The 23234-nt window shown below is 46.4% G+C and overlaps 1 protein-coding gene and 1 pseudogene across 1 annotated transcript; both read left to right on the top strand.

Annotated features, from left to right (window-relative positions):
* Nucleotides 1–846: 846 nt before the first annotated feature.
* On the top strand, nucleotides 847–2101 carry LOC142859487 (small ribosomal subunit protein eS6-like; annotated as a pseudogene).
* A 13283-nt stretch (nucleotides 2102–15384) lies between these two features.
* On the top strand, nucleotides 15385–19480 carry Fabp6 (fatty acid binding protein 6). The gene is made up of 4 exons (XM_075989654.1): nucleotides 15385–15511; nucleotides 17164–17339; nucleotides 18953–19042; nucleotides 19353–19480. The coding sequence occupies exons 1-4, from the start codon at nucleotides 15445–15447 to the stop codon at nucleotides 19404–19406; spliced, it is 387 nt and encodes a 128-aa protein (XP_075845769.1). The 5' UTR covers nucleotides 15385–15444; the 3' UTR covers nucleotides 19407–19480.
* The last annotated feature ends 3754 nt before the right edge of the window (nucleotides 19481–23234 follow it).

The raw sequence follows: 23234 nt of genomic DNA on the forward strand, positions 1-23234 counted from the left end.
GTGTGTGTGTGTGTGTGAGGAGCTGCAGAGGGAAGGATGGAAGGGAGGAAGAGGAGAGAGGGGTAGGTGTAGGGAGCACGGTAGCAGACAAAGGGAGAGTTGTATGAGGGTCCCTGGGTCTGCACATCCTGAACATTCACAAGTTCTAGCCTTGTGGGTTTCCATTCCCTCCTGCCAGAACCTTGGACACTTCTTCCTCCTCTTAGTGACCTGGGAGATGCTGAGTGGTTCCCCCACCACTGAGAGTAGGAATGGAAATCACCTAGCGTGCTTCCCTACATTCAAACACTCCCCTGCAGGTCCTGGCTACCTTGTTTTTTTGTTTTGTTTTTTTTTGTGTGTGTGTGTGTGTTTTGTTTTTTATTTTGAGACAAGGCTTCCCCGTGAAACAGCCCTGACTGTCTTAGAACTTACTTTGTACACCAGGCTAGCCTTAAACTAACAGAGATCTTACTGCCTCTGCCTCTCAAGGGCTGGGATTAAAGGCCACCTTGCCCAGCCCCCACCTGGCTTCTTAAATTCACTAGGGAGCATCAGCATTCACCTCTCTTTAGACACAATGTAACTAGTTGTCTCAGCCTCAAACTCTTGCTGTCACACTTTCCTCAGCACCACAGACTGTGTCTACTCCAACAGGGAGCCAAAGTAACTCTTTCCTTTAAAAACAAAATAAAACAAAACAAAAATCTTTAAGATTTGACTCCTGATCACAGAGCCTCATTGGTTTTCCTGCTCTCCCCTTCACTCTTTATAGCCTTTATTCTCCACAAAGCAGATGGAAGAACCCGGTAAAAATGGGAATCAGCTCTTTTTCATGGCACCTCCTAGGTGATGAGCCCTGTTAAGATGCAGCTGTGCATCTCCTTTCCAGCTGCCAGCTGTCAGGAACTCATTGAAGTGGATGATGACTGTAAGCCCTGTACTAAACACATGGCTACAGAAGTAACTGCTGATGCTCTGGGTGAAGAGTGGAAGGGTCACGTGGTCCGCATGGGCGGTGGGAACAACACACAAGGTTTCCTCATGAACTAAGGTGTCTTGACCCACACAGTGTGCCTGCTGTTGAGTCAGGGGCATCTTTGTTATAGATGAAGAGAACTGGAGAGAGGGAGTGTAAGTCTGTAATATTATAGATGCCAATCTGAGTGTTCTCAACTTGATTATTGTGAAAAAAGGAGGGGGGGAGTGTAATGGTCTGTTCTGTCTCTTTAAGAGACAAGCTCTGCCCACTCCCTCCCCTCAAAAGGGTCATATCTTCCTTCTGCTTCCAGCCTGAGTTCTCTCTTTTCCACGTTGTTGAAGAGGTAGTTTCTCCTCTCCTCTCACCCCTTCCCCTTTCTCCCTGTTTCTCTCTCTCTCTCTCTCTCTCTCTCTCTCTCTCTCTCTCTCTCTCTTTCTCTCTCTCTCTCTTTGCCTCTCTCTGCTCTTCCCCCTTCTTCTCTTTTCTTCTTTCCCCTCCATAGCCCACTAAATAAATAAATATTCACTCACTCTGCATTGTGTGCCTATCCATCTCTGTCTCTCATCTACCGTGGCTCCTAGTGGGAGTCACCCGCCACGTTCCATTCACCTGGGACCCACAGAAGCCTCAGGTGGTGAGACAGGCTGCTCCTCTGGCCCACTATGGTCTCCTACCCACAGGGGCCTGCTACTGCCCCTCGGGGAAAATGCCCAGTTTTGCCATTACAGAGAGAGAAGGATTTTTCCTTAACTGACATATGCTACTATGCCTCAGAGGTTGGGGACCAAAAGAGCTAGCAAAATCCAAAAGCTTTTCAACCTCTCTAAAGAAGGTGAGACCCATCAAAATGATAACCAGAAAGCCCTTAAACCAAGAAAGGAAGAAGTGCAGGACCAAACTACCCAAGACTCAGTGTCTTGTTATTCCATGTGTCCTGCAACACAAACACTGGCCTATTGCTCTGAAGAATCAATGCACCAAGAAAAATAAGGAGGAGGCTGCAGAATATGCTAAACTTTCGGCCAAGAGAATGAAGGAAGCCAAAGAAAACCTCCAGGAACAGATTGCCAAGAGATTTATGTAGTATGTCCTCGCTGAGCGGATTCTTCTACTTCTAAGTTTGAGTCCAGCCAAAAATAAATAACAAATCTTTAAATGTAACAAGTAAATGATCAGACCTTAGGGGCGAAAACCATCATAAAGCACTTGCAAGGTAGTTGCAAGAGGATTAGGAATTCAAGGTCATCCTTGGCTATATCATCATACAGGCCCAGCTTGGGCTATTGAGGAGTTTCTCTAAAAAGAAAGGAAACAATCTAGTATGCACAATACTTGACTCTTGGGAAGCAGAGGCAGGAAGGCCCCAAAGTTCAAGGTCAACTTGGCCTACACAGTGAATTCCAGGCTAACCATGCCTATTCAGGAATCGGTCAACTAATCAGACAGTCGGTGTAAATCTGCACAGGACATCTCTACCCCCAAAGCTGTAGGATGGCTGACTTGGTCCTCAGCAGCAAATCCAAAGCCCTGCTGTGCACAGTCCACAATCCTCCCTGTAGCTGACCTCAGTTTTCTTTTGCTATAGAGCTCCAACCCCACTGTCCTTCCATCCATACACTCACCATGCTACGCTCCCACTGCCCCAGCTTCTGGACAAGTTCAGCCTTTGCCTGAACCCCCTCTACTCGCCCCCTTTCTGCATCCTCCCCACATGGTGTCCATACAAACTTTCCTTGTTAGACCACGTCCTTCCCCCTCCCAATCCGAAAATGACCTTTTCAAGTATTTGTGCACCTTCCATTGTACTCCTGCTTACTGGGAACTTAGGCTAGGCCCCGAGCACTGGGCAAATAATCTACCACTGAGAGCCATCCCTAGTCTCTTCCTTCCTCCCTCCCCCCGTCTCTCCCTTCCTTCCTTCCTTCCTTCCTTCCTTCCTTCCTTCCTTTTTTTCTTTAAATTCCATTACATTTTATTTATTGATTTTTATGGGGTATGTTGCATGGGTCCCACTGCTCCATGTGGAGGTCAGAGGACAAATTTCAGGGTTCAGTTCTCTTTGTCTCATGTGGGTCATGAGGGTCAAATTCAGGATGTCAAGCTCGGTGACTTCTGTCCTTATCCCATAGCCATCTTGCCAGCCCAAGTGAATACGCAGCACATGTGTAGCCTTTGCTGCTCAGCATTTGTCCTGGAAACCTGAAGCGCTCGTCGTCCTCCCCAGGTCTGGAGCTCTGACTTTTATCCTGGTTCAGGCTTCTCAGGCATCCCCAGCGGTAGTTTCAGAGGTCCAGTCCGTTATCGTAAAGGGGAACACGGCGGCAGACAGACAGTGGTGCTACATCTTGACTCAGAGGCAACAGGAAGTCGACCCCTAGTCTTTTTATCTCATGATCAGGCTCGTGCTATATGGCCCAATTTAACCTTGAATGATTGAATTCATCTTCCTGCTTCTGGGGTTGCAGGTATATATCACCACTGCTCTTTTGAAACAAGGTCTTGTTTTGCCAAGGCTGGCCTTGAACTACTGATCCTCCTGCTCCCACTCCTGAGTTCTGGGATTACTGACCTGTACCAACACACCTGGCTTCCCCAGTACCCCCTCTTTTTGTTTTGGACAGGGTCTCACAGGGAGTCGCTGCATAGTCTAGGCTGCCCCCACCCTGCCTTCAGAACCTAGCTCTTGCCTGTCTTCACTGTGCCCTCAGGGCCTGCAGTTTGAGACATACACACACACACATACACACACACACACACACACACACACACACACACACACACACAGTGGACATTCAGCGTGTATTTATTGAGTAGACAAACGAACAAGCACCTTGATGGCTCCAGAGATCTTTGGTGTTTTGGCTCTGTATGACACTGACACATTGTCACATTGTCACATCTTGCTCTGTGGAGTAAGACAGTAATATGGGTGTGAAGGAGGGGAGAAGTCATTCCAAGCAAATGAGAAGTCCCAGGTCAAGGAAGCCTGGGGACTCTTTACACCTTTCCGTGTGACACTGAGAAGGGCCCTTTTCTCCTGCCGGCTGTCTATATGGCTCGTTTGTGGGGATCTGGTTGTTGCTATTACCAGCTGGCTTCCCTGGGGTAGTATATGGTCCTCTTACCCTTAGCAGGTCCACCAGGCTCGCACCTTCCCCAGCCAGGTGACCACTAGAGGGGGCTCCAACTCACAGCATCTGTCTGCAGGGCTGCCAGCTGCCTGGGACGTTTTGCTAGTTTTGCTTCTGAGGCCTTTCCTTCCTCTCTCCTCTTTCTTCCTTGCTGTCTCCAGTCTTTCTCTCTGCTCTCTGCAGGGTTTTCCTCTTCTACTTGACTTCCAGCCCTTCTCCTCAATCTCTGTGGCCCAGGTAGGTTGGACCCACCCTGTGATTAGCCCTAGGGTCAGACGTAGCTGGGACAGAGTTATGCCACGGCGGGACCTCTCTGCCCACCAGGGAGTTCACAGTTTAATCTGAATCTCCCCAAAGCCAGAAAGCCATGATGCTTCCTGGGAAGCCTGCCTAGGAGGAACCAAAGGGAGAACTGCTCTTCTTACCCAAGGGCTCCACATTCCACTGAGTGGCCACCCCACACCTCATTTCCTGAGATTTGGAAAGCTGAGGAAAAATGGGGACAGCTTTGCCTCACTGAGGAATAAACTGAGGCTCCAGCCCAAAGTGAAATACGGTGTAAAACAGGTTGAAATCCTCATTCTGCTGTTTAAAGAGCTTGGGCAGGTTGCTTAAACTCCAGGCTCAGTGTGTTAGGGCTGTGAGGGACACGTGTGAATGCTTAGAGCTGAGCCTGGAGTTAGTCTCTAGACCAGGCCACCTGCCCAGCTGAGGTGTCAGAACTGCGATAGATCCCCCATCTTTGAACTCTTAGGCTGAATGTTCTCCTTGTGGGCAGAGGCCACAGAAAACAGAATGCCCCCTCTGGGCTCTTCTTTTGGGGAGAGATCTTGGCACCAGCCAAAGCACAGGAATGCCTGTCTTCAGGTACATTGTATCTTTTTGTGCCATGGATTCCTCTGGGGAGGGGGCTAGCCTTCATTCTGACCAGGCCATACCTGAGAGACCCTCAAACCCAGCTCAGGTAGAAAGAAGGAAGAGGTTGGGGGAGGGCGGGAGGACTAATGGAACCCTCACAGAGGAAGCTCTGCCAGCCATCTTTGACCAAGCTGCGTCACTTGCCTGGTTGATCCTACAGACAGACTCACAGATGGAAGTAAAATGATGCATGGTGTTCCCAGATACCATGTTTCTTGCTGTTACAGAATAGGCAAAGTGAGACATGGTGGTGCACACCTATAATCCTAGTACTAAGAAGAAGGGACAAGGCCAGCCTTAGCTACATAGGAAATTTGAGGCCAGCCTGGGCTACATGAGATCATATCTCAGAAATGAAAATAAATCCCCCCTTTTTCCCACAAGGATCAAGTCTCTACTTCACTGCTACTAATTGCCATTGTATCTCTCCTTTCTTCTTTTTATCCAGTTTTTTTTTTAATACAAGGACCCATTATATAGCCCAGGGTGGCCTTGAACTTAGGGTGGTCCTTCTGCCGTAGCCTCTCAAGTGCTGTAATTACTGGAGTTATAGATTGGTTGGGAACTACCATATAGGTTCTGGGAATCAAACCCGAGACCTCCGAAAGAATAAGTGCTCTTAAATGCTGAACTCTTCTTCCTCTTATTTTTTTTCTTAAATAAAAAGAATCAATGTGTGGCAGTCTGTTCTCTCCTTCTACCTTGCAGGGTCTGGGGATTGAACTCAGGTCACCAGGGTTGGTGGTGAGTGCTTTTATCTGCTGAAGCATTGTCTTTTTGCCTCTCCTTCCCAAATTTAGCCAGGGTCTCATTCTGTAGACCAAGCTGGCTTGTCTACAGGGTCAAACCTATGATCCCGAGTACTTGGATTGCAGGCCTGCAGAACCACACCCAGCGCCCTTGTATTTCCTTATCCCAAAACACAAGTGGTTAATGAAGAAGAAGCCTTCCCCAGGCAGGAGGCCTCACCCTGCAAGCAGCCTTGAGCTCTGGCTTCCTGCTCTTCCAGAAGACTAGCACCCTGGGTGGGGCAGGAAGGGGGTCACTGTGGCAAAGCTTTTCCACTGGCTGTTAGGCCTGGAAGTTTCTCTGGAAATGAAAGAGACGTGGACATCTCCGTTTTTACTGCTGGTGTGGTGGTTTTGATGGGTGGTGACAAGGGCAGGGTCTTCCACTTGGCTGGGGACCCAAGGCCTCCTAGGGAAGGACAAGATCCAGTAATGATTAGTTTGCTGATTAGTTTGTTTCATTATCTACGACTAGCTCTCAGGGATCCCGGCCAAGAAGTGCTACTAATGAGGGTCAACCCTGTGAACTTCCCCTACTAACTTGCACACATTTTCTTTCTGCTCACAATACAGCCCCTAGCTTGGGACAACAGAGAGACCTGTATGTGTCCATCTCTCCTTATGTGTCTAGGCTGACACAGTCTTCACTCATGCACACACAGGCCTGCCTGTTAAGCCAACAGGTGCATACACACATGCAAATATGCACATATACATGCTCCCATTTGATGCATACTTTTAGACACACAGTGCGCTCAGACAGCTACCCCGATGTCCAGTACAAATTCTCACAGCGGTAGTTTCCAAAGGCGGCTGCCAACGAGTCTTGTATCTCTCCCACTATCTGTCAAGAAGAAAATCTTCTATCCTCCTTTTGTACATTTGTGGTGGAAGCAATGCTCTGACATTTCTGAGCCCATGCTTGAAGAAGCCTAGGAAGGAGCCATCTATGAATGAATCCAGCCATCCTGAGGCTGCCATGTTGGGAGGAAGCCCAAGCGAGTCACATGAGTCCCAAGTGCTGGGACTAAAGGTGTCTGTTTATATTTTTGAGATAGATATTGTTATGTAGTTCAGAGTGGCCAGAAACTATTGGCATTTCTCCTGTCTTAGCCTTCCAAGTGCTGGATTACGGACATGTATCACCATGCCTACATCTAGATTACCCTCATACCATGTGAGCTTTCTCTCACAGAAGTTACTCCATAACGTGATACAGTCAGGAAGCCCTTGTAAGACTTCATTTGCCATTTAAACTTTGATCATCCAAAATTATGAGCAAAGTAGTCTTCCTTTCTTTTTAGGTTACCTAGCCTCTGTTATTTCGTTATAACAAAAGAAAAGTAGAATAATGTACAATGCAAGAAAAACACATGGATAAACTATCAGAAAGGGCTCCAACCTTTAATGTTAGCTCTAGGTAGAACAATGAGTCTGTATACTTGAAAATCATAGTTAGCAAGAAATGAGAGGTGAGCAGGAAAATCGACGTGGCTTCCAGTGGGTATGAGTACTGGAACTCAGTCACCTCACCTCTGTGAACCTCAACCTCCTTATCTATCAAAGGGGTTTAATAACAGCAAATGGTACACTCTGATGATCAGATGAGATATACTATCTCTGACTGCCCTGTGGACTCTGGTATCAGCCTTGGAATAGCACTTCAAATGCAAAAGCATCCTTCCTTACGTTAGAGATTCAGGACTAAGCAGAAGACAGGGTTGGGGGTGTGTGTATGGTGTCTCAGTAGACATGGTCCTTTGAATGCCCCTCAAACATTTTGACCTTTAGGTACTCCAAAGAAAGAGAAAAAATAGGAACGGCCACGCCTCTTCTTGGCATTCTCCATATGTTCGATCCTTTCCATAATTTTGCTGCCTGCATTACATAATTTCTTGTCTTTGCTTCTGAGCTTGGAGCCATAGTAGTTCCCAATAACTAGAGGCTTAATCAGGCTAAGCCGTAATGAGTGTCCTGCAGAATTACACACCGCATTAACACCAAATGAGTTCATTAGAAATTCATTAGGTATGATTCCTGTGGCTGCCACAGGAATTAATCACAGTTAGCCAGCGGCAGGAAAGTGGGTGATGGATAATTGCAGGCAGGGTAGGAAGATCTTTTGGCATCTGACTTTGGCCTCAAGCAGTTTTTTTTTGTGAGAGTCCTGGATTGCTTTCGGTGTGAATTTGGAGGTGAGGCTACTTGGATGTCCTTAGACCTCCTTCACCCTTCCTTCTCCTCCCTCCTAAATGTAGCCACACTTGAGGTGGGATCTACAGACATGGAGTTAGGCCACCTTCTCTTTCAATGTTGATTGTAACAGGCCAACTTAGAACAATTGACTCCAAGATGGAAGTACCACGCAGGCCATAAAACCCAGCAGGTAGGCAGTACCACCTGCCAAAATAAAAACAAAGACCTAACCATTAACATTCATAGTTCTGAGACAGTCTCTAAATGTACTAACCTTGCCCCTTGCCTTTTGACTTCTGTAGTTCAGCTTCTGGCTAACGGTTCTTGTTAACTGAAGTATGTCAAACCAAGATGTGTTTTTTTGTTTGTTTGTTTGTTGTTTGGGGTTTTTTTTTGTTGTTGTTCTTAAAAGCTCACCCAGAGAAACATTCAGGGCTACACTGGAATCTTGATTACCCAGTGTAGTGGGCCTCCAGCTAATATTAACTTTTAACTTTCTATTGGTTTCAACTTAACCTGTGTCCAAGCAATCTTCTCTGGTGGGTAGTTCACAACACTGATGAGCTGGGAAGTCTTACTAATCTGGCTTGCACAGTATCAACCTGTTCTCTTCCAACACAATGCTACCATGTTCCTCAAAGAGCTGGCCTTTGAAGATCCTGCAGCCTGTGAATCTCTATGGAACTATCCATCAAGGCTCCCCCAGCCCCAACCCACATATCTCCACTAGGTCAATAGTTCTCTCCACTAGGTCAATAGTTCTCTCTCTCTCTCTCTCTCTCTCTCTCTCTCTCTCTCTCTCTCTCTCTCTCTCTCTCTCTCTCTCTCTCTCGACAAGGTAGCCTAGATTTACCTCTAGTTTGTTATGTAGCCAAAGATAAACTTGTGATCTTCTTGCCTCTACCTCCAGACTGCTGGGATTACAGCAGGTGCTACCACATCTAGTTAACGTGGTGCTAGGGGTTAAATCCAAGGCTCTGTGCATGCCAGGCAAGTAGTCTGACAACTGAGCTGCCTCCCTAACGCCTCTCCCACATCTCCTTTCTTCTTCTTTTATTTTTTTTAAGGCAGGCTCTTACTATGTAGCCCTGGTGGTCCTGTAACTCAGTACGTACACCAGATTGTGCTTGATTTCTCAGATCCGCCTGCCTCTGCCTCTTGAGTGCTGGGATTACAGGCGTGTGCCACCACTCTCAACCCGTATTTTCTTATTAGCTAGTAATATTCATTAAGTTAGGCTGTCACCGGCTTATGACAGCTTAATTTACAACTTTTGACTTTGGTGCAGATATGCTGTGAGTTTAGTAGAAACTATGCTTTTTTTTTTTTTTTTGGTACAGTGCTAGGGATTCAGACACGGCTGCAGCCATGCCAAGCATCCTTAGACTCTTCCCCTGTACAATACACATCTAGGCTCATGCTTTGAAATTTGGTCTTTTTCGGGTCTTAGTGACCTCCATTAGCTAATGACCTGAACATCCAGTAGAAGTTCAGCCACACACACCCAATACCTCAAATAATACTGCCCGTGCCGGTGCCTGGTCCTCAGTACCGCTTATATTGTTCTTACCATGCATGCACTTTTCTTAACCCAATTGTCCAGCACTAAGACTCTGGTTGAATAAATTGTGATGTATTGTTGGGGGGACATCAAATCATACGGTGAACCCCGACTTTGCATTTTTGTTAATTAAATAAAGCTAACCCCGGGTCAGGAGGCTGAGTGAGCACTAGTTGGCAGAAAGTAATCATAGGGTATCAGAGGGCATCCAGGAGAGTCAGACGCCCAGGAAGAGGCTGGGACGGATCTGGAGTGGCCTGGCTTTTTATGCTGTGGTAGAGCTCAGGGCTGCTCTCTTGGGAAGACGCCAGTAATGACAGAGGGTTAGCTAGTTGCTCCTCTGCCTGAGCTTGCAGGTTTTCACCCTAGCCTTTGAATCTCAAGTCTTATTTATAAATAGAGCAATAGAGACTCAGCTAAAGCTACCTTCGTGGCAGCGACGGGGCCAGTGCCTATGGGAACAGATTTCGCCAGGCTGCAGTCTCAGTCAGTAAAAATAACTTTGGAGTTGCGATTGCTGGCTGAAATAGTAATAGATTAAGGCGCAATAATGTATCTTCACAGTGAATGTGGCTATTGAAAACAGTGTCTTGGCCAGGCAGTGGTGGCATGCACCTTTAATCCCAGTTACTAGGGAGGCAGAGGTTGGTGGATCTCTGAGTTTGAGGGCAGATTGGTCTACATATTGAGTTCCAGGACTACAGAGAGACACCCTGTCTCAAAAAACTAAAAGCTCAACAAACAAACAAATAAACTAACAACAACAACAACAGTGTCTTGGTGGTGCACTCCTGTAATCCCAGTACCCAGGATGCTGAGGCACCAAGAGGGTTTTGAGTTCAAAGCCAGCCTGGACTAAATAGTGAGATCCTATCTCAAAATAAAACACAACAACAGCAAATACTAAGCATGGTGGCACATGCCTGTAATCCCTGCACTGAGAAGACTGAGGCAGGAGGATCATGAGTTTGAATCTAGCCTCGGTATATTAGTTTATTTTTCTGATCAGTGTCACAAAATACATGAGAGAAATCAATAACTTAGAATACAGTTATTCTGTCGCATGGTTTCAGAGGCCTCAGTCCATCACAGTGGAAAGAGCATGAAGATGGGAGCGGTTTATTCTGCAGTGACAGGAGTTTGTGACCACAGCTGCTCACAGGGAGCAAACCAGCACATAGAGAAAGGAGGCCAGGAGCAGTCGTGAATATAACCTTCAAAGACCTCTCTTCAGCGGCCTTCTTCCTTCATCCTGATTTCACGCACTTAAGATTCCAAAGCCTTCAAAATTGTGCCACAAGCTGGGGTCCAGGTATTTCAAATGCAAGCCTGTGTGGGATCCATGCGGGAGAACCAGAGGTGGTAGAACTATGTTTGCCAGGCACAACATGCTGGTGCACATATGAGCTTACAGAGACTGTGACAGCATGCCCAAACCCTGTGTAAGATCAAGCCACATGCGGGTGGTGGTGGCGCATGCCTTTAATCCCAGCACTCGGGAGGCAGAGGCAGAGGCAGGTGAATCCCTGTGAGTTCAAGGCCAGCCTGGTCTACAAGAGCTAGTTCCAGGATGGTTAGGACTGTTACTCAGGGAAACCCTGTCTCGAAACCCCCCCCCCCAAAAAAAAGACCCATACAAAATTTAAGCACAGAGGTCGGGAAGTGGGGCTCCAAGTCTCATCTTTAACCAAGAAGCTATTTGTAATTGGTAGCTTCTGGGAGAGAGAAAATCTATTCTTGGTAGAGTAAAACTGAGGTATCAGCTTCACTCCAGGGCAGTCCCTGTGCCCAGGAGCAGTTAGTAACACAAACCGGACTCCCTGATTTTGTTGTTTTTGGTTTGCGTTTGTTTTGTTTTAAGAGAAAGAAAGGACATGAGTTTGGGTGAGCAGGGAAGTAAGGGGGGGATCTGGGAGCATTTGGGAGAGGGAAGAAATACAATTAAAATATATTGTATGAAATTCTTAAGAATAAATAAAATCATTATAAAAAAGGGAGTATGTTGGGGACATTCTAGACTGAAACCATAATACTGGGCTAAGTAGTCAGTTACAGACTATCCTGGGCTCAGTCTAAGTCTCTCCATAGTTGATCAGGGTGGCCCAGCTGGGGGGAATGTAGTTGGAAGGTTGCTGGGAAGATGAGGTTTGCTCCACATCAGTTGTTATGAGCAAGGAGACTGGGGTCAACTCTGCTAAAAGGAATGACAGCTGAGCTATGCAGAGTCCTCCTGAGCTTCTTGAGCTGTGGAAGTAGCTCTACTGGTAGAGTGCGTGTTGCCTAGGGTGCATGAAGCCGGGAGTTCAATCCCAGCACCAGTCTGAGTGTTATGGCTCCTGCACTGGGGAGGTGGAGACAGAAGTTCAAGGTCATCTTCACCTAGGAGATTGAGGCTAGCTAGACTACTTGAGATCTCCTCCCCACTATCCCCATTCCCAAAAGAGAAAAAGGAGAAATCTTTTTTTTATATTTATTTATTTTTTTAGGTATACAATAGTCTATCTGTATGTATAGATAGGCCAGAAGAGGGCACCAGACCTCATTACAGATGGTTGTGAGCCGCCATGTGGTTGCTGGGAATTGAACTCAGGACCACTGGAAGGTCAACCAGTGCTTTTAACCTCTGAGCCATTTCTCCAGCCCTTGGAGAAATCTTGAAAGGGAAAATGGTTTGTTCGAGGGCCTGACAGGGAAGGTAAGTTAAAGGTTAGGGCTAAAAAGGGGGTAGGGGTGGGGAAGAGGGATAAACTGCTAGACACTGTCTGGTGTTTCACTATTTCCTCACACAGAACCCAGGGCTCAGGAAACTGAGAGACTTAATTGGTAAATACAGTTTATATCCATATGAGGATGTGGATAAGGGGCGCAGAAGGAAGCCCAGGCCTCCTCTTCGATCAGGGACCCAAGGACCCAGGTCCCCACTCCTTACTCTGCATATTCTCAGGATATGGTGGCTGTCTGAGACACAGCCAGAGTCCAGGGGGGAAGTTGGGGTGCCCAAAAGGAGTAGCCTTCGACTCATTCTTATCTCCACGGGGGCATATTTGCACCACTGGTTCAATGGCCCCATAAAACCTGCGGTTGGAGTTCATTTACCCTTCCTGGGAGGCTGAATGTTCAAGCGGATGAACCCCACAATAAGAGAAAAGATACGGGTGTGGGTGGATGGAAGGGGCGGGTCAGATGCACCACGGGAAGAGGGTAGAGCTGAGTCAGGCACCCCGGTGCCAACTCGGTCCTTTCCACCCCTCACCACTTCCATCCTGTCCTCGGCGGCTGAGCAACAGTTTGGGAGAAATCAATGCTCCTCATTTGGGAGAAGTTGGTGGGTTGGGAGCTAAGTGGGGGCTAAAGAGGCCATAGGTCTGTCCTGCTAGCTTCTCACCCATGTCTTCCGGCACCGCTGCTCTGAATTTCGGTTTGCAACTTCGCACACTTGTTTGGGAAGAATCAATGAATGAAATAAACCAGAAGGCCCAATACCTATTAGCTATCACTGTCATTGTTATTTCTTCATTATTATTACTCTGGAGGAGAAATTCTCACATGGCTGTGGGAGAGAATGGAAACCATTCTAGCCTTTCTGAATGGCAGTGATAGCTATAAATACTTTATTATTCCTTAAAAAATCATTACCTTGTACTTATTTATTGTGTGTGTGTGCGTGTGTGTGGACCCATGACACACCACATGTGTGCCAAAGGGCAACTTGCTATCAGGTGGGTCCTGGGGATTGAACTCAGGCCATCAGGCTTGGTGGCCCTTTTCTTTTTTTTCTTTCTTTTTTTTTTTTTTTGGATTTTTCGAGACAGGGTTTCTCCGTAGCTTTTGGTTCCTGTCCTGGAACTAGCTCTTGTAGACCAAGCTGACCTTGAACTCACAGAGATCCACCTGTCTCTGCCTCCCGAGTGCTGGGATTAAAGGCGTGTGCCACCACCGCCCGGCTTGGTGGCCCTATTTTATTATTTTTTAAATTAATCAATTATTATTATTTTCTAAGGCAGTGTCTCACTCTGTAGCACCAGCTGTCCTGGAATTCTGGATAAACCTTCTGCCTCGGTCTCAGATCTTAGTCCCAAGTACAATGATTACAAGCACGCACCACAATGCCCTTCTAGGTATATTTTAAATATAAGACCTTTTTTGGTGTGGTGTGGTGGCATATACCTCTAAACCCAGACCCGGAAGTCAGAGGTAGGCAAATCTCTGAGCTCAAGACCAGCCTAGACTACACAGTGACACCTTGTCACTTGTTTCTTCTGGGAATATTATGTTTAGTAATCTATCCCTTTATTTATTTTTTATTTGTTGTACAAAAACAATAAGGGTCCTGTACAACATATGGAGTGTTCATACATATCCCAGTTTGATTGGTTCTTCCCACCTTCTCCCCAGCTCTCTCCTCACCCCTTTCGCCCTCTTCCCCACTGTACCCTTTAATCCCAGTATTTCTCCCTTCCATGTTGCTCTCTTGTTTCCCTTGGAAGCTGTTTTCCCCAGGCACAGGGTCTCTTTCTTGCTTAGGAATCCATCCTTAGCAGTTAGTCCTAGCTCATTATCTGAGATATACACACCCAGAGATATATGAGTAATAATTACTTAACTATAATAGAAAAGAACTGAAAATAACCCAAAGATCCAGGGAGAAAATAAATTAACATAGACTAGAATCGGATTGACGACTGATTGTGGTGCTGTGGATGGACCCCAAGACCAGGCCCATGCTAGGCAAGCTCTCTACCACTGAGCAATTTAAGATGATATAAACATCAAATGTATTGGTGTTTGTCCGAAGATCCACCTTTTGGGAGGGCAAGGCAGGAGGATCAGGAGTTTAAGGTCATCCTAGACTACACAGGGAGTTTGAGGCCTATCTGTGCTACTTGAGACTCTGTCTCAAAAAGGGAGAAGAGAGGAGAGAGAGAGAGAGAGAGAGAGAGAGAGAGAGAGAGAGAGAGAGAGAGAGAGAGAGAGAAAAGAGAAATAACTTAGTCTCAAGTTTGGGAGTCAGCAACTGTGGCTAATTCTGCTTTGAACAGAAATGATGGGGGCTCATAGAGAGGAGACCCCAGAAAAGGAGAGTTTTTATTTGTTTGCTTTTGGTTTGTTTCTGAAACAGGACCTTATTCTTATTCTGCAGTCCATGCTGTCCTTGGTCTTATGGCAATTCTCCTACCTCAGCCTCTCAAGTACTAGGGCTATAGATAGGGGTCACAATGCCCAGCCAAAACTTTGTATTCAACAGTAGGAACGATGAAGATGCTGATGATGAAGATGCTGGTGAGGGCCTTTGTAGGTACTTTGCATTGCTATCTCTGTGAGGCCCAACAAGCTAACCAACAAGAAAAGCAGGCAGCTGTCACCCCAAAGACTGGGACCTCCATGTGTGAAGAGGCACAGATCACATCGAGCTTACACACTGCCCATAAATGCTTTGGGTCTGGGTTGGCCTGGGTGCTCCCTGGGAAAGATGCATACCTCATTCTTCTGGGTCACTACATACAGTGCAATGCAGTGCTTGGTGAATAAAAGAGCAAGTGAAAGAAGGATGAGGCAAACTTGGGGAAAGGGCAGGGCAGGGATGAATGGAGGGTGGGATGAGCAGAGAGGTGAATGACCACGCTCTGTGGCTGTCCTGACCCTCACCTTGCTGAGAGGCAGTGGGATTGCAGGTGGTTTTTCCTGGGTGAATAACCTTGGGGCTCTGCCCCTCCGTGTCCTGCCCACATCATAAAACAACAAACACCTCCTAATTAGGGGCAGGTCTGAGGAGTGGGGTGACTTTGGGGCTGAGCCTTGGGAGCGTTTATAAGTTGAGACTCCAGACTCCTCAGTACCAACCTTCTTCTTCAGCTCGCTGCTCTCTGCTGCCAGCTCTCTCCCGGCGTTATGGCTTTCAGTGGCAAATTTGAGTTTGAGAGTGAGAAGAACTATGACGAGTTCATGAAGTGCCTGGGTGAGTTTCTTCGTGTTCCTTCCCTGGGGCTGGCTGCTTGAACCCAAACCTTTGGGGTAGGGTGGGATAGAATTCCATCCATCCATCCATCTGTCCGTCCGTCTGTCCATCCGTCTGCCCGCCCACCCGTCCATCTGTCCATCCGTCCATCCGTCCATCCATCCACACTTTTGCAGAGCATTCTGTCCTGTCTCTAAGGATATTGAAGCTGTAAGACATTATTTGATTTTTTAAAAGGCTTGGAATCTCAGTATTTCTAGTCCCTTCTTATCTTCCATTTTGAGCTTGAGGCTCAACCAAGTTGCATTAGTATTCCAAGTCACATAGTTGTGATTGGAGAAGCAGAGCTTGGATCTTTAGTTATTCAAATGTTTTGTTGTTGTTACTAGAGACAGGGTCTCATGTAGCCCAAGCTGGCCTCAAAATCACTTTGTAACCGAGGACGACTTTAAAATTCTGAACCTTCTGCTTCTCTAAGTGCCGGTATTACAGGCACGTGCATGCTTATTTTATGGAGTGCTGGGGAATCAAACCTGGGGCTTTGTGCATGTGAGGCAATCATTGTGTCCACTGAGACACATTCCTAGCTCTACTCAAATGTATTGAACATCTGCTACATGCAAAGGTTGTTCCAATATTCTTGATGTGGCATCTTGGCATGATCTACCTAAGTCAGTGACAGAGGTCATTAACACTGAGGACCCTCTCTTGAGTGCTGTCACTATATCCTGCCATGGAGAGATAACCAGTGAGGTAATATAGAAACCAGGTTTGACCAGAAAATCCTCAAAGTCAGTCAACAAACTTTCTTCCCTTACTGTGCTATTTTGGGTAGAGTGACAAGTTATTTATTTATTTTTTTAAGATTTATTTATTCATTATGTATATAGTGTTCTGCAGGCCAGAAGAGGACACCAGGTCTTACTACACATGGTTGTGAGCCACCATGTAGTTGCTGGGAATTGAACTCAGGATCTCTGGAATAGCAGGCGGTGCTCTTAACCGCTGAGTCATCTCTCCAGCTCGTAACCAGTTATTTTACCTTCCTCATATATACCCCCTTTTTATCTGCTTGCCCTTTAGCAATGGTCTGCTGTGAGTTCTGTTCCAGAACTTTCTGGATTTTGCAAGCCTCTGCTATATTGGTATATTATTGTTGGAAGATTTGCTATTATTATTATTTTTAAACATTTAGGTTTGTTTTATGTATTTGAGTGTTTTGCTACATGTCTATGTACCACGTGTTACAGATGGTTGTAAGCAGCCATGTGGGTGCTAAGAACTGATCCCAGGTCCTTTGCAAGAACAAGTGTTCTTAACTGCTGAGCCATCTCCTCAAGATTTGTTGTTATTGAAGAACACCAAGTAGTTGTGAGGGGCTGTGCGAGACACAACCACATTGGACTCAATTCACACAACAGCTCTAAGGGTCAGACCTTACTGTCACCATTTTGTAATGGAAAACAGTGGGGCAGTGAACTGCTCAAGCCACAGGTCTCATGGCAGAGTTGGGATTTGAACCGTCTGCTATCTATGTCTCAGGCACTCTGTTGGTCCTGCAGACTTGCCTGCCTTTGGGGAGGAAAGCTGTCTCTCCAAATCCGGGTGATAAGTAGATCCTATGTGAACTCTTTGCTTGTGATGGGGCACAGGTGTTTCAGACGATGTGACCACAAAGGCACGGAACCTGAAGATCATCACAGAGATCCAGCAGAATGGACAGGACTTCACCTGGTCCCAGTCTTACTCTGGGACCAACATCATGACCAACAAGTTCACCATTGGCAAAGAAAGTGAAATTCAGACCATGGGAGGCAAGAAGTTCAAGGTGAGAGGCCCCTGGCTGCCCTTTCCTGTCTTCCCAGGCTAAAGACCAGTTTCTCCATCTCAGATAGGGCCTCTCTGCTCCTCAGGCTGAGGCTTCTGTCTATAGCTTAGCCTTTTCTGTGTGAAAAACTTTCTTGCTTGGTGTTTTTAATGCTTCTGCTGGGGAATGGCTGTCATTAGTAAGGAACCCAACACAGAGATACAAAGAGCTGATGTGTTGGTGGGGTACACGACATTAATCCAGCACTCAGGCGGCAGAGACAGGAGGTTCTCTGTGAGTTCCAGATGAGCGAGGGATACATAGAAAGATGCTGTCTCGGACAGACAACCTCAGAACTCAAACAAATGAAAATAGTCTATTTTCTGAGCATGGTGCATGCTGCAAATTACAGCACTTAGGAGGCAGAAGCAGGCTATCTCTGTGAGTTCTGAGCCAGCCAAGGCTGCCTGTGCCTAGTGAAACCTCTTCTCAAAAAGAAAAAGCTAGCTAGGGACTAGTGGTACATGCCTTTAATCCTAGTACTTGGGAGGCAGAGGGAAGCAGATCTCTGTGAATTTGAGGCCAGTCTGATCTACAAGAGTGAGTTCCAGGACAGCCAGAAAAACCCTGTCTCAATACTGGCCCCCTCCTAAAAAAAAAAAAAAGGAAAAGAAAAAAACCAATATTTGCTGAGTATTTAACATAATTCACTTCAGATATTTACTGAATAGTTGTTCTATCTGTCTGTCTATCTACCTACCTATCATATATCTACCTATCATCTATCTATCTATCTATCTATCTATCTATCTATCTATCTATCTATCTATCTATCTATCTATCTATCTATCTATCTATGTCTATCGATCTACCTATCATCTATCTATCTATCTATCTATCTATCTATCTATCTATCTATCTATCAATCATCTATCTATCTATCTATCTATCATCTATCTATCTATCTATCTATCTATCTATCTATCTATCTATCTATCTATCTATCATGTATGCACATATACATGTATGTATACTCAGCTGTGCATGTGTTTATGAAAACCAGAGGTTCATATTAGGATTCTATCCTCTTTAACACTCTCCACCTTACTTTTTGAGGCAGGATCTCTGGCTGAGCCTGGCGCTTTGCATTTCTGCTGGACTGGCTGGCCAGTAGCCCCTTGGGATCTGCCTGTCTCTGTTCCCCAGTAAGGGTGGTGTGGTATGGGGATGCTGCTGTAGGTACACGCTGTCATGTATGAGTGCTGAGGATCCACACTCTAGCCCCTTTACCCACTGAGTCATCTTCCCAGCTATTTTCTCCCTTCCCTTTGTTTTTGAGACCCCTGTGTGTGGTAGACAAGCACTCTGCCAACCGAATCAGTCCTACAAATATTATTTTTTTTTCTATTTTTTGAGACAGGGTTTGTCTGTTAATAGTCCTAACTGTTCTGGAACTCATGCTGGCCTTGAACTCATGTAGACCCAACTAGCTTTGCCGCCTTAGTGCCGGGATTAAAGGCATGCGTCACCATCACCTGACTCACATGCTATTTTTAAAATAACCTAAGTGATGCCTAAAGACTTGCTAGGCTGTGGTGAGAGGCTTTGTGTTCAATGCTCTGTCTCTCTCCCAGGCTACTCTGAAGCTGGAGAATGGGAAGGTGGTGGCAGACTTTCCCAACTTTTACCAGACCTCGGAGATTGTGGGTGACAAGCTGGTGGAGGTAAGTTTGCAGAGCTTGCTATTATTTCCGTTTTATCATTTATTTATTTTTTATTTTATGTGGATTGGAGTTTTGCCTGCCTGCATGTCTTTGTGTGTCAGATCTTGGAGTTACAGATAGGTTATGAGCTGCCATGTGGGTGCTGTAACTGACAGGAAAATCTAAGCCCCAGAAAGCAGTGCACCTGCCTCGCATCCACCCAGGAATATCAATGGTGGCTGACCTTGCTTCCCCTGCACCCCACGATCACCTCAGGGTCCACCGTCTGGGGAGTAGCACTGACTTTCTCTGTTCTGGTTGCTTCTTTCAGATCTTCACCAGTGGCGGTGTGACCTATGAGCGAATAAGCAAGAGGTTGGCTTGAGCTCCCCCACCACCACCACCTGGCTGGGCTCTGAGGGGCTACAACCCTCCAATAAACGTGCTTCATGATGGCCACTGCTGCTCCCAGAGTGTCTTTGTTTCTCTTTACTGGTGTCTTTGGGCAGCTCTTTCCTGAACGGGAGAAGGGAAGCGTCCAGGGATGGCGGCACTGGCCAGATGTTGGCCCTGAGATACCTGTGGGTTCTACCACAGCCGAGGGAGGTGTGGATGTTAAATCTGGAGGGCAATGCTCCCCATCTGTGGGAGCGGCCACGGGTGGAAAAGGGAGGCACACTTCCGCGAACACTTTGTATGCCTGAAGGCCAGAAGAGGGCACCAGACCTCTTTACAGATGGTTGTGAGCCACCATGTGGTTGCTGGGAATTGAACTCAGGACCTTTGGAAGAGCAGGCAGTGCTCTTAACCACTGAGCCATCTCTCCAGCCCACCTCCCCCCCCCCCCCTGCGAACACTTTGTAACCATCTGCCACCGTGTTGTTTTCAGACTCCTTTAAAGGCACAGTGTGGGGCTAAAGGGATGGCTCAGAGAGTGTTCAGCAAGCATGAAGACTTGAGGTCAATATTTAGCACCTCATTAAAAAGCCACGCGTGGTTGGGCTTAGACCTAGAACCTCAGCTCTGTGGGGAGTAGAGACTTGAGAATTTTAGGGACTTCATGGACTCCAGCCTACTTCCAGGTTCAGAGATCCCGGCTCAAGGAAGTCAAACAGAGGGATGGAGCAGAAGACCCAGATCTTCCTGTATACAAACACCCCACACATACCTCACACACAGATACACACATATGCACATGGACATTGTGGTGCATGTGTGACTGTCCTCTGAGCCAAGCAATCGCAATTTTGGGGAGTTCAGCTGTACTTGCTTGCAAAGGGACAATCCCAGCTGGGCTTGTTGACTGCTTACAGCCTTTCATGGATGTTGTAGGGAGGCTCCGAGGACCCTTGGAACCCAGCCTGTCCCTACCTGTTGCATGCAATGCTGCCTTAATTGCATATGGCTCCAGGGAGGGAATAGAGGCTCTAGGTCCTGCCTGGAAGATTAGGGAAGGGGGCTCGATCTTTGAGGCTGTGAGGAAGCCTTAATCTTTGCTAGGCAGGGCTTTCCAGGTGCAGCCTGTTGGGAAAGGAGCACCCACACTCTTGGGAGAAATCCCTCAGCTATGCTCTGTAAGGAAACCCAATAGATCAAGAGATAAGCAGATCCCTGAAGTTCAGTGGCTAGCTAACACGTACAGTCATCTGGAAGTTTCATGGCTACCTTACATATAATCAGTGGCTTTAACATCAGGGAGAGACTCTATGTTAAAAATAAAGGAAATCACAGGGCAGTGGTGGCACAAGCCATTAATCCCAGCACTCAGGAGGCAGAGGCAGGCGATCTCTCTGAGCTCGAGGAGGTTGGTCTACAGAGCTAGTTCCAGGACAGCTAGGGCAGTTACACAGAGAAACCCCGTGTAGAAAACAAAACGAAACAAACAAACAGAAACAGAAAAAAGGGAAATTAACTAGATCCAAAGACTATACAACTTAATGAATTTATATAGTTAAAATTCACATTCAATTTTATTTATTTATTGGTTTTTTGAGACAGATTAGTCTGTACACTCTACACCGTGCATGCTGGTATGTCAGCACCACCAACACACACTACCTGAAACACAGCAGCTCAGATTCCAGACTACTTCATGTTTAGATTACAGTGTTTGTTCTGTACCTAATAAGCTTTTTGCACCTTTTTTTTTTTTGAGACAAGGTTTCTCTGTGTAATGCTGACTGTCCAGCTCTGTAGACCAGGCTAGCCTCGAACTCAGAGATCTGCCTGCCTCTGCCTCCCGAATGTGGGGATTAAAGACTTGGGTCACCAACATTGCCAGGCAAGTTTTCTTATTCATATACAAACATAATGGTTCAGTTATGAAAAGCAAAAGTACGCAATGTATTTGTCCCAGCACATGAGAGGCAGAAGCAGGGGGATCTCTGTGAGTTTGAGGGTAGCTTGGTCTACAATGTGAGTTCCAGGACAGTCAAGGCTGTTACACAGAGAAATCCTGTCACAAAAAAAAGAAAGAGAAAAAGGAAGTAAAAATGGTGTTTATTGATTGATCGTGACAAGGTATCTAGCCCAGGCTTTTCTCAAACTCACTATATATCTATCAAAGATGCCATTATGTTCTAAAGTATGAAACATTCAGTCAAAATTTTAACTCTTTATGTAAAAATTCTGTAAGACCTATCTTATCAGTATGCAAATTTGTTTTAATAAGTGTTAATTTATATGTGCCAAAGAGCTGTATTCAAAATGAATATGATTTATTATCATAAATGTCTTATTTATATACCCATTCTATACCTCTATATGTCTAGGTCTTATAAAAAACTTCTTGGGTGAGCAACAAGTGGGAAAGTTCCTGAAGTTCTGACTTAGGACGCCAGTGTTACTCCAAGTAGACAAATTGGCAAGTGCATTTCAGGTGGTTTGAAGCAAATACAGGAGTAAGGAGAGTGCCCAAAGCTACTGCGGGGTCCCATTTGCAACATAAGTAAGCCAAGACCTCAAGCGGCTTCTCAAGTCCAGAATACAGCCATTTGCAGTTTGTCCTGGGGTGGGGATGGGGGTAGGGGTTGCCTTCTACTTGTGGAATGTTCACCAACACCCCTAATCTCTACCCACTAGTTACCCAGAGCAGATGCCCTCGGTTATAGGAACAAATTGTATTTCTTGATTGTTACTAAGTGTTCTCTTGGCTGCAATTCGCTGGTACAATGGGCAAGGAGCCCATCTCGAAGGGATGAAGTGTGAACAGTCTAGATGAGAGCGGTCAAATAGTGTTGTAGTCACGGACCAGGCTTTGATAGCAGGAGCCTAGAAGGAAGCAGGTTCTCATCGGAAGCAGAGTCTGGCTGTGTACACCCTTTACACAGCTCAGTTCAAAAAAATACTGGCGAGAGCCAAGGAGGGTTTTATGGTCTATTTTCTGAGGCCTCCACTCACCAGCCTCCTGAGGACTGGATTAAAGGTATGTACGACAGAGAAGCTGAGAGCTCACAGGGTCCAGATGTGGGTTCTCCTCTGCCTTGCACAGTCAATATTTCCTTGGATCTCTGAAGAATTCTCACTTCTGTATTATGAGGAAGCTGACTAAACAGGTTGATTCTGAGCTGGGTGGAGGTGGTACACACCTTTAATCCCAGCACTCTGGAGGCAGAGGCAGAAGAATCTCTGTGAGTTTGAAGCCAGCTTGGTCTACAGAGCGAATTAGTTGCAGGACAGTCAGGGCTACACACAGAAAAAACGTGTCTCAAAACAAACAAACAAACAAAAGGCTCTGCTCCTTCCTCATTCCAATTAGAGAAGCCTCCTGGCCATTCTGCAGCTTCCTTGGGTGTGAACTCACCCACTCAACAACCCCAGGAGAGCCTTTCAGGCCATCTCTGTCCTTTGTGTTGTCGTTTTTTTGTGGACACACAGGGTCCTGCTAAGTAGCCCTGACACCCATTTTGTAGATTAGGCTGGCATCAAGCCCAGAGATGAGTCTATCTGCTGGGATTAAAGGTGTGCGTGTGTCTCACCTGCCCAGCAGTGTTTGCTTCTTAGCCTTTTCTAGTCGTGATCTAGTATGGCAACAAAGTCTTAAACAGAATACCATGTCTGTGTGATCCCTCTAGTTGAAGGCTCGGGCCGTGACTCTGTGGCTCAGCTTTGCCTAGGGCTCATACCAGGCCAAAAGTTCAGTGGTCTCCATGGTAACGGATGGGGAATAGAGCCACAGGAAAGGGCATGTCCAAACTGAATCCATTGCTCTTTG

This window comes from Microtus pennsylvanicus, chromosome 11, assembly GCF_037038515.1.
Source record: "Microtus pennsylvanicus isolate mMicPen1 chromosome 11, mMicPen1.hap1, whole genome shotgun sequence".
Classification (NCBI taxonomy): Eukaryota; Metazoa; Chordata; class Mammalia; order Rodentia; family Cricetidae; genus Microtus; species Microtus pennsylvanicus.

Bases quoted from the DNA above. Each gene is read 5' to 3' on its own strand.
- Fabp6 (XM_075989654.1), top strand. From the start codon at position 15,445: ATGGCTTTCAGTGGCAAATTTGAGTTTGAGAGTGAGAAGAACTATGAC. The intron at 15,512-17,163 runs GTGAGTTTCTTC...GATGGGGCACAG, and splicing joins CGAGTTCATGAAGTGCCTGG to GTGTTTCAGACGATGTGACC. The intron at 19,043-19,352 runs GTAAGTTTGCAG...TGCTTCTTTCAG, and splicing joins TGGGTGACAAGCTGGTGGAG to ATCTTCACCAGTGGCGGTGT.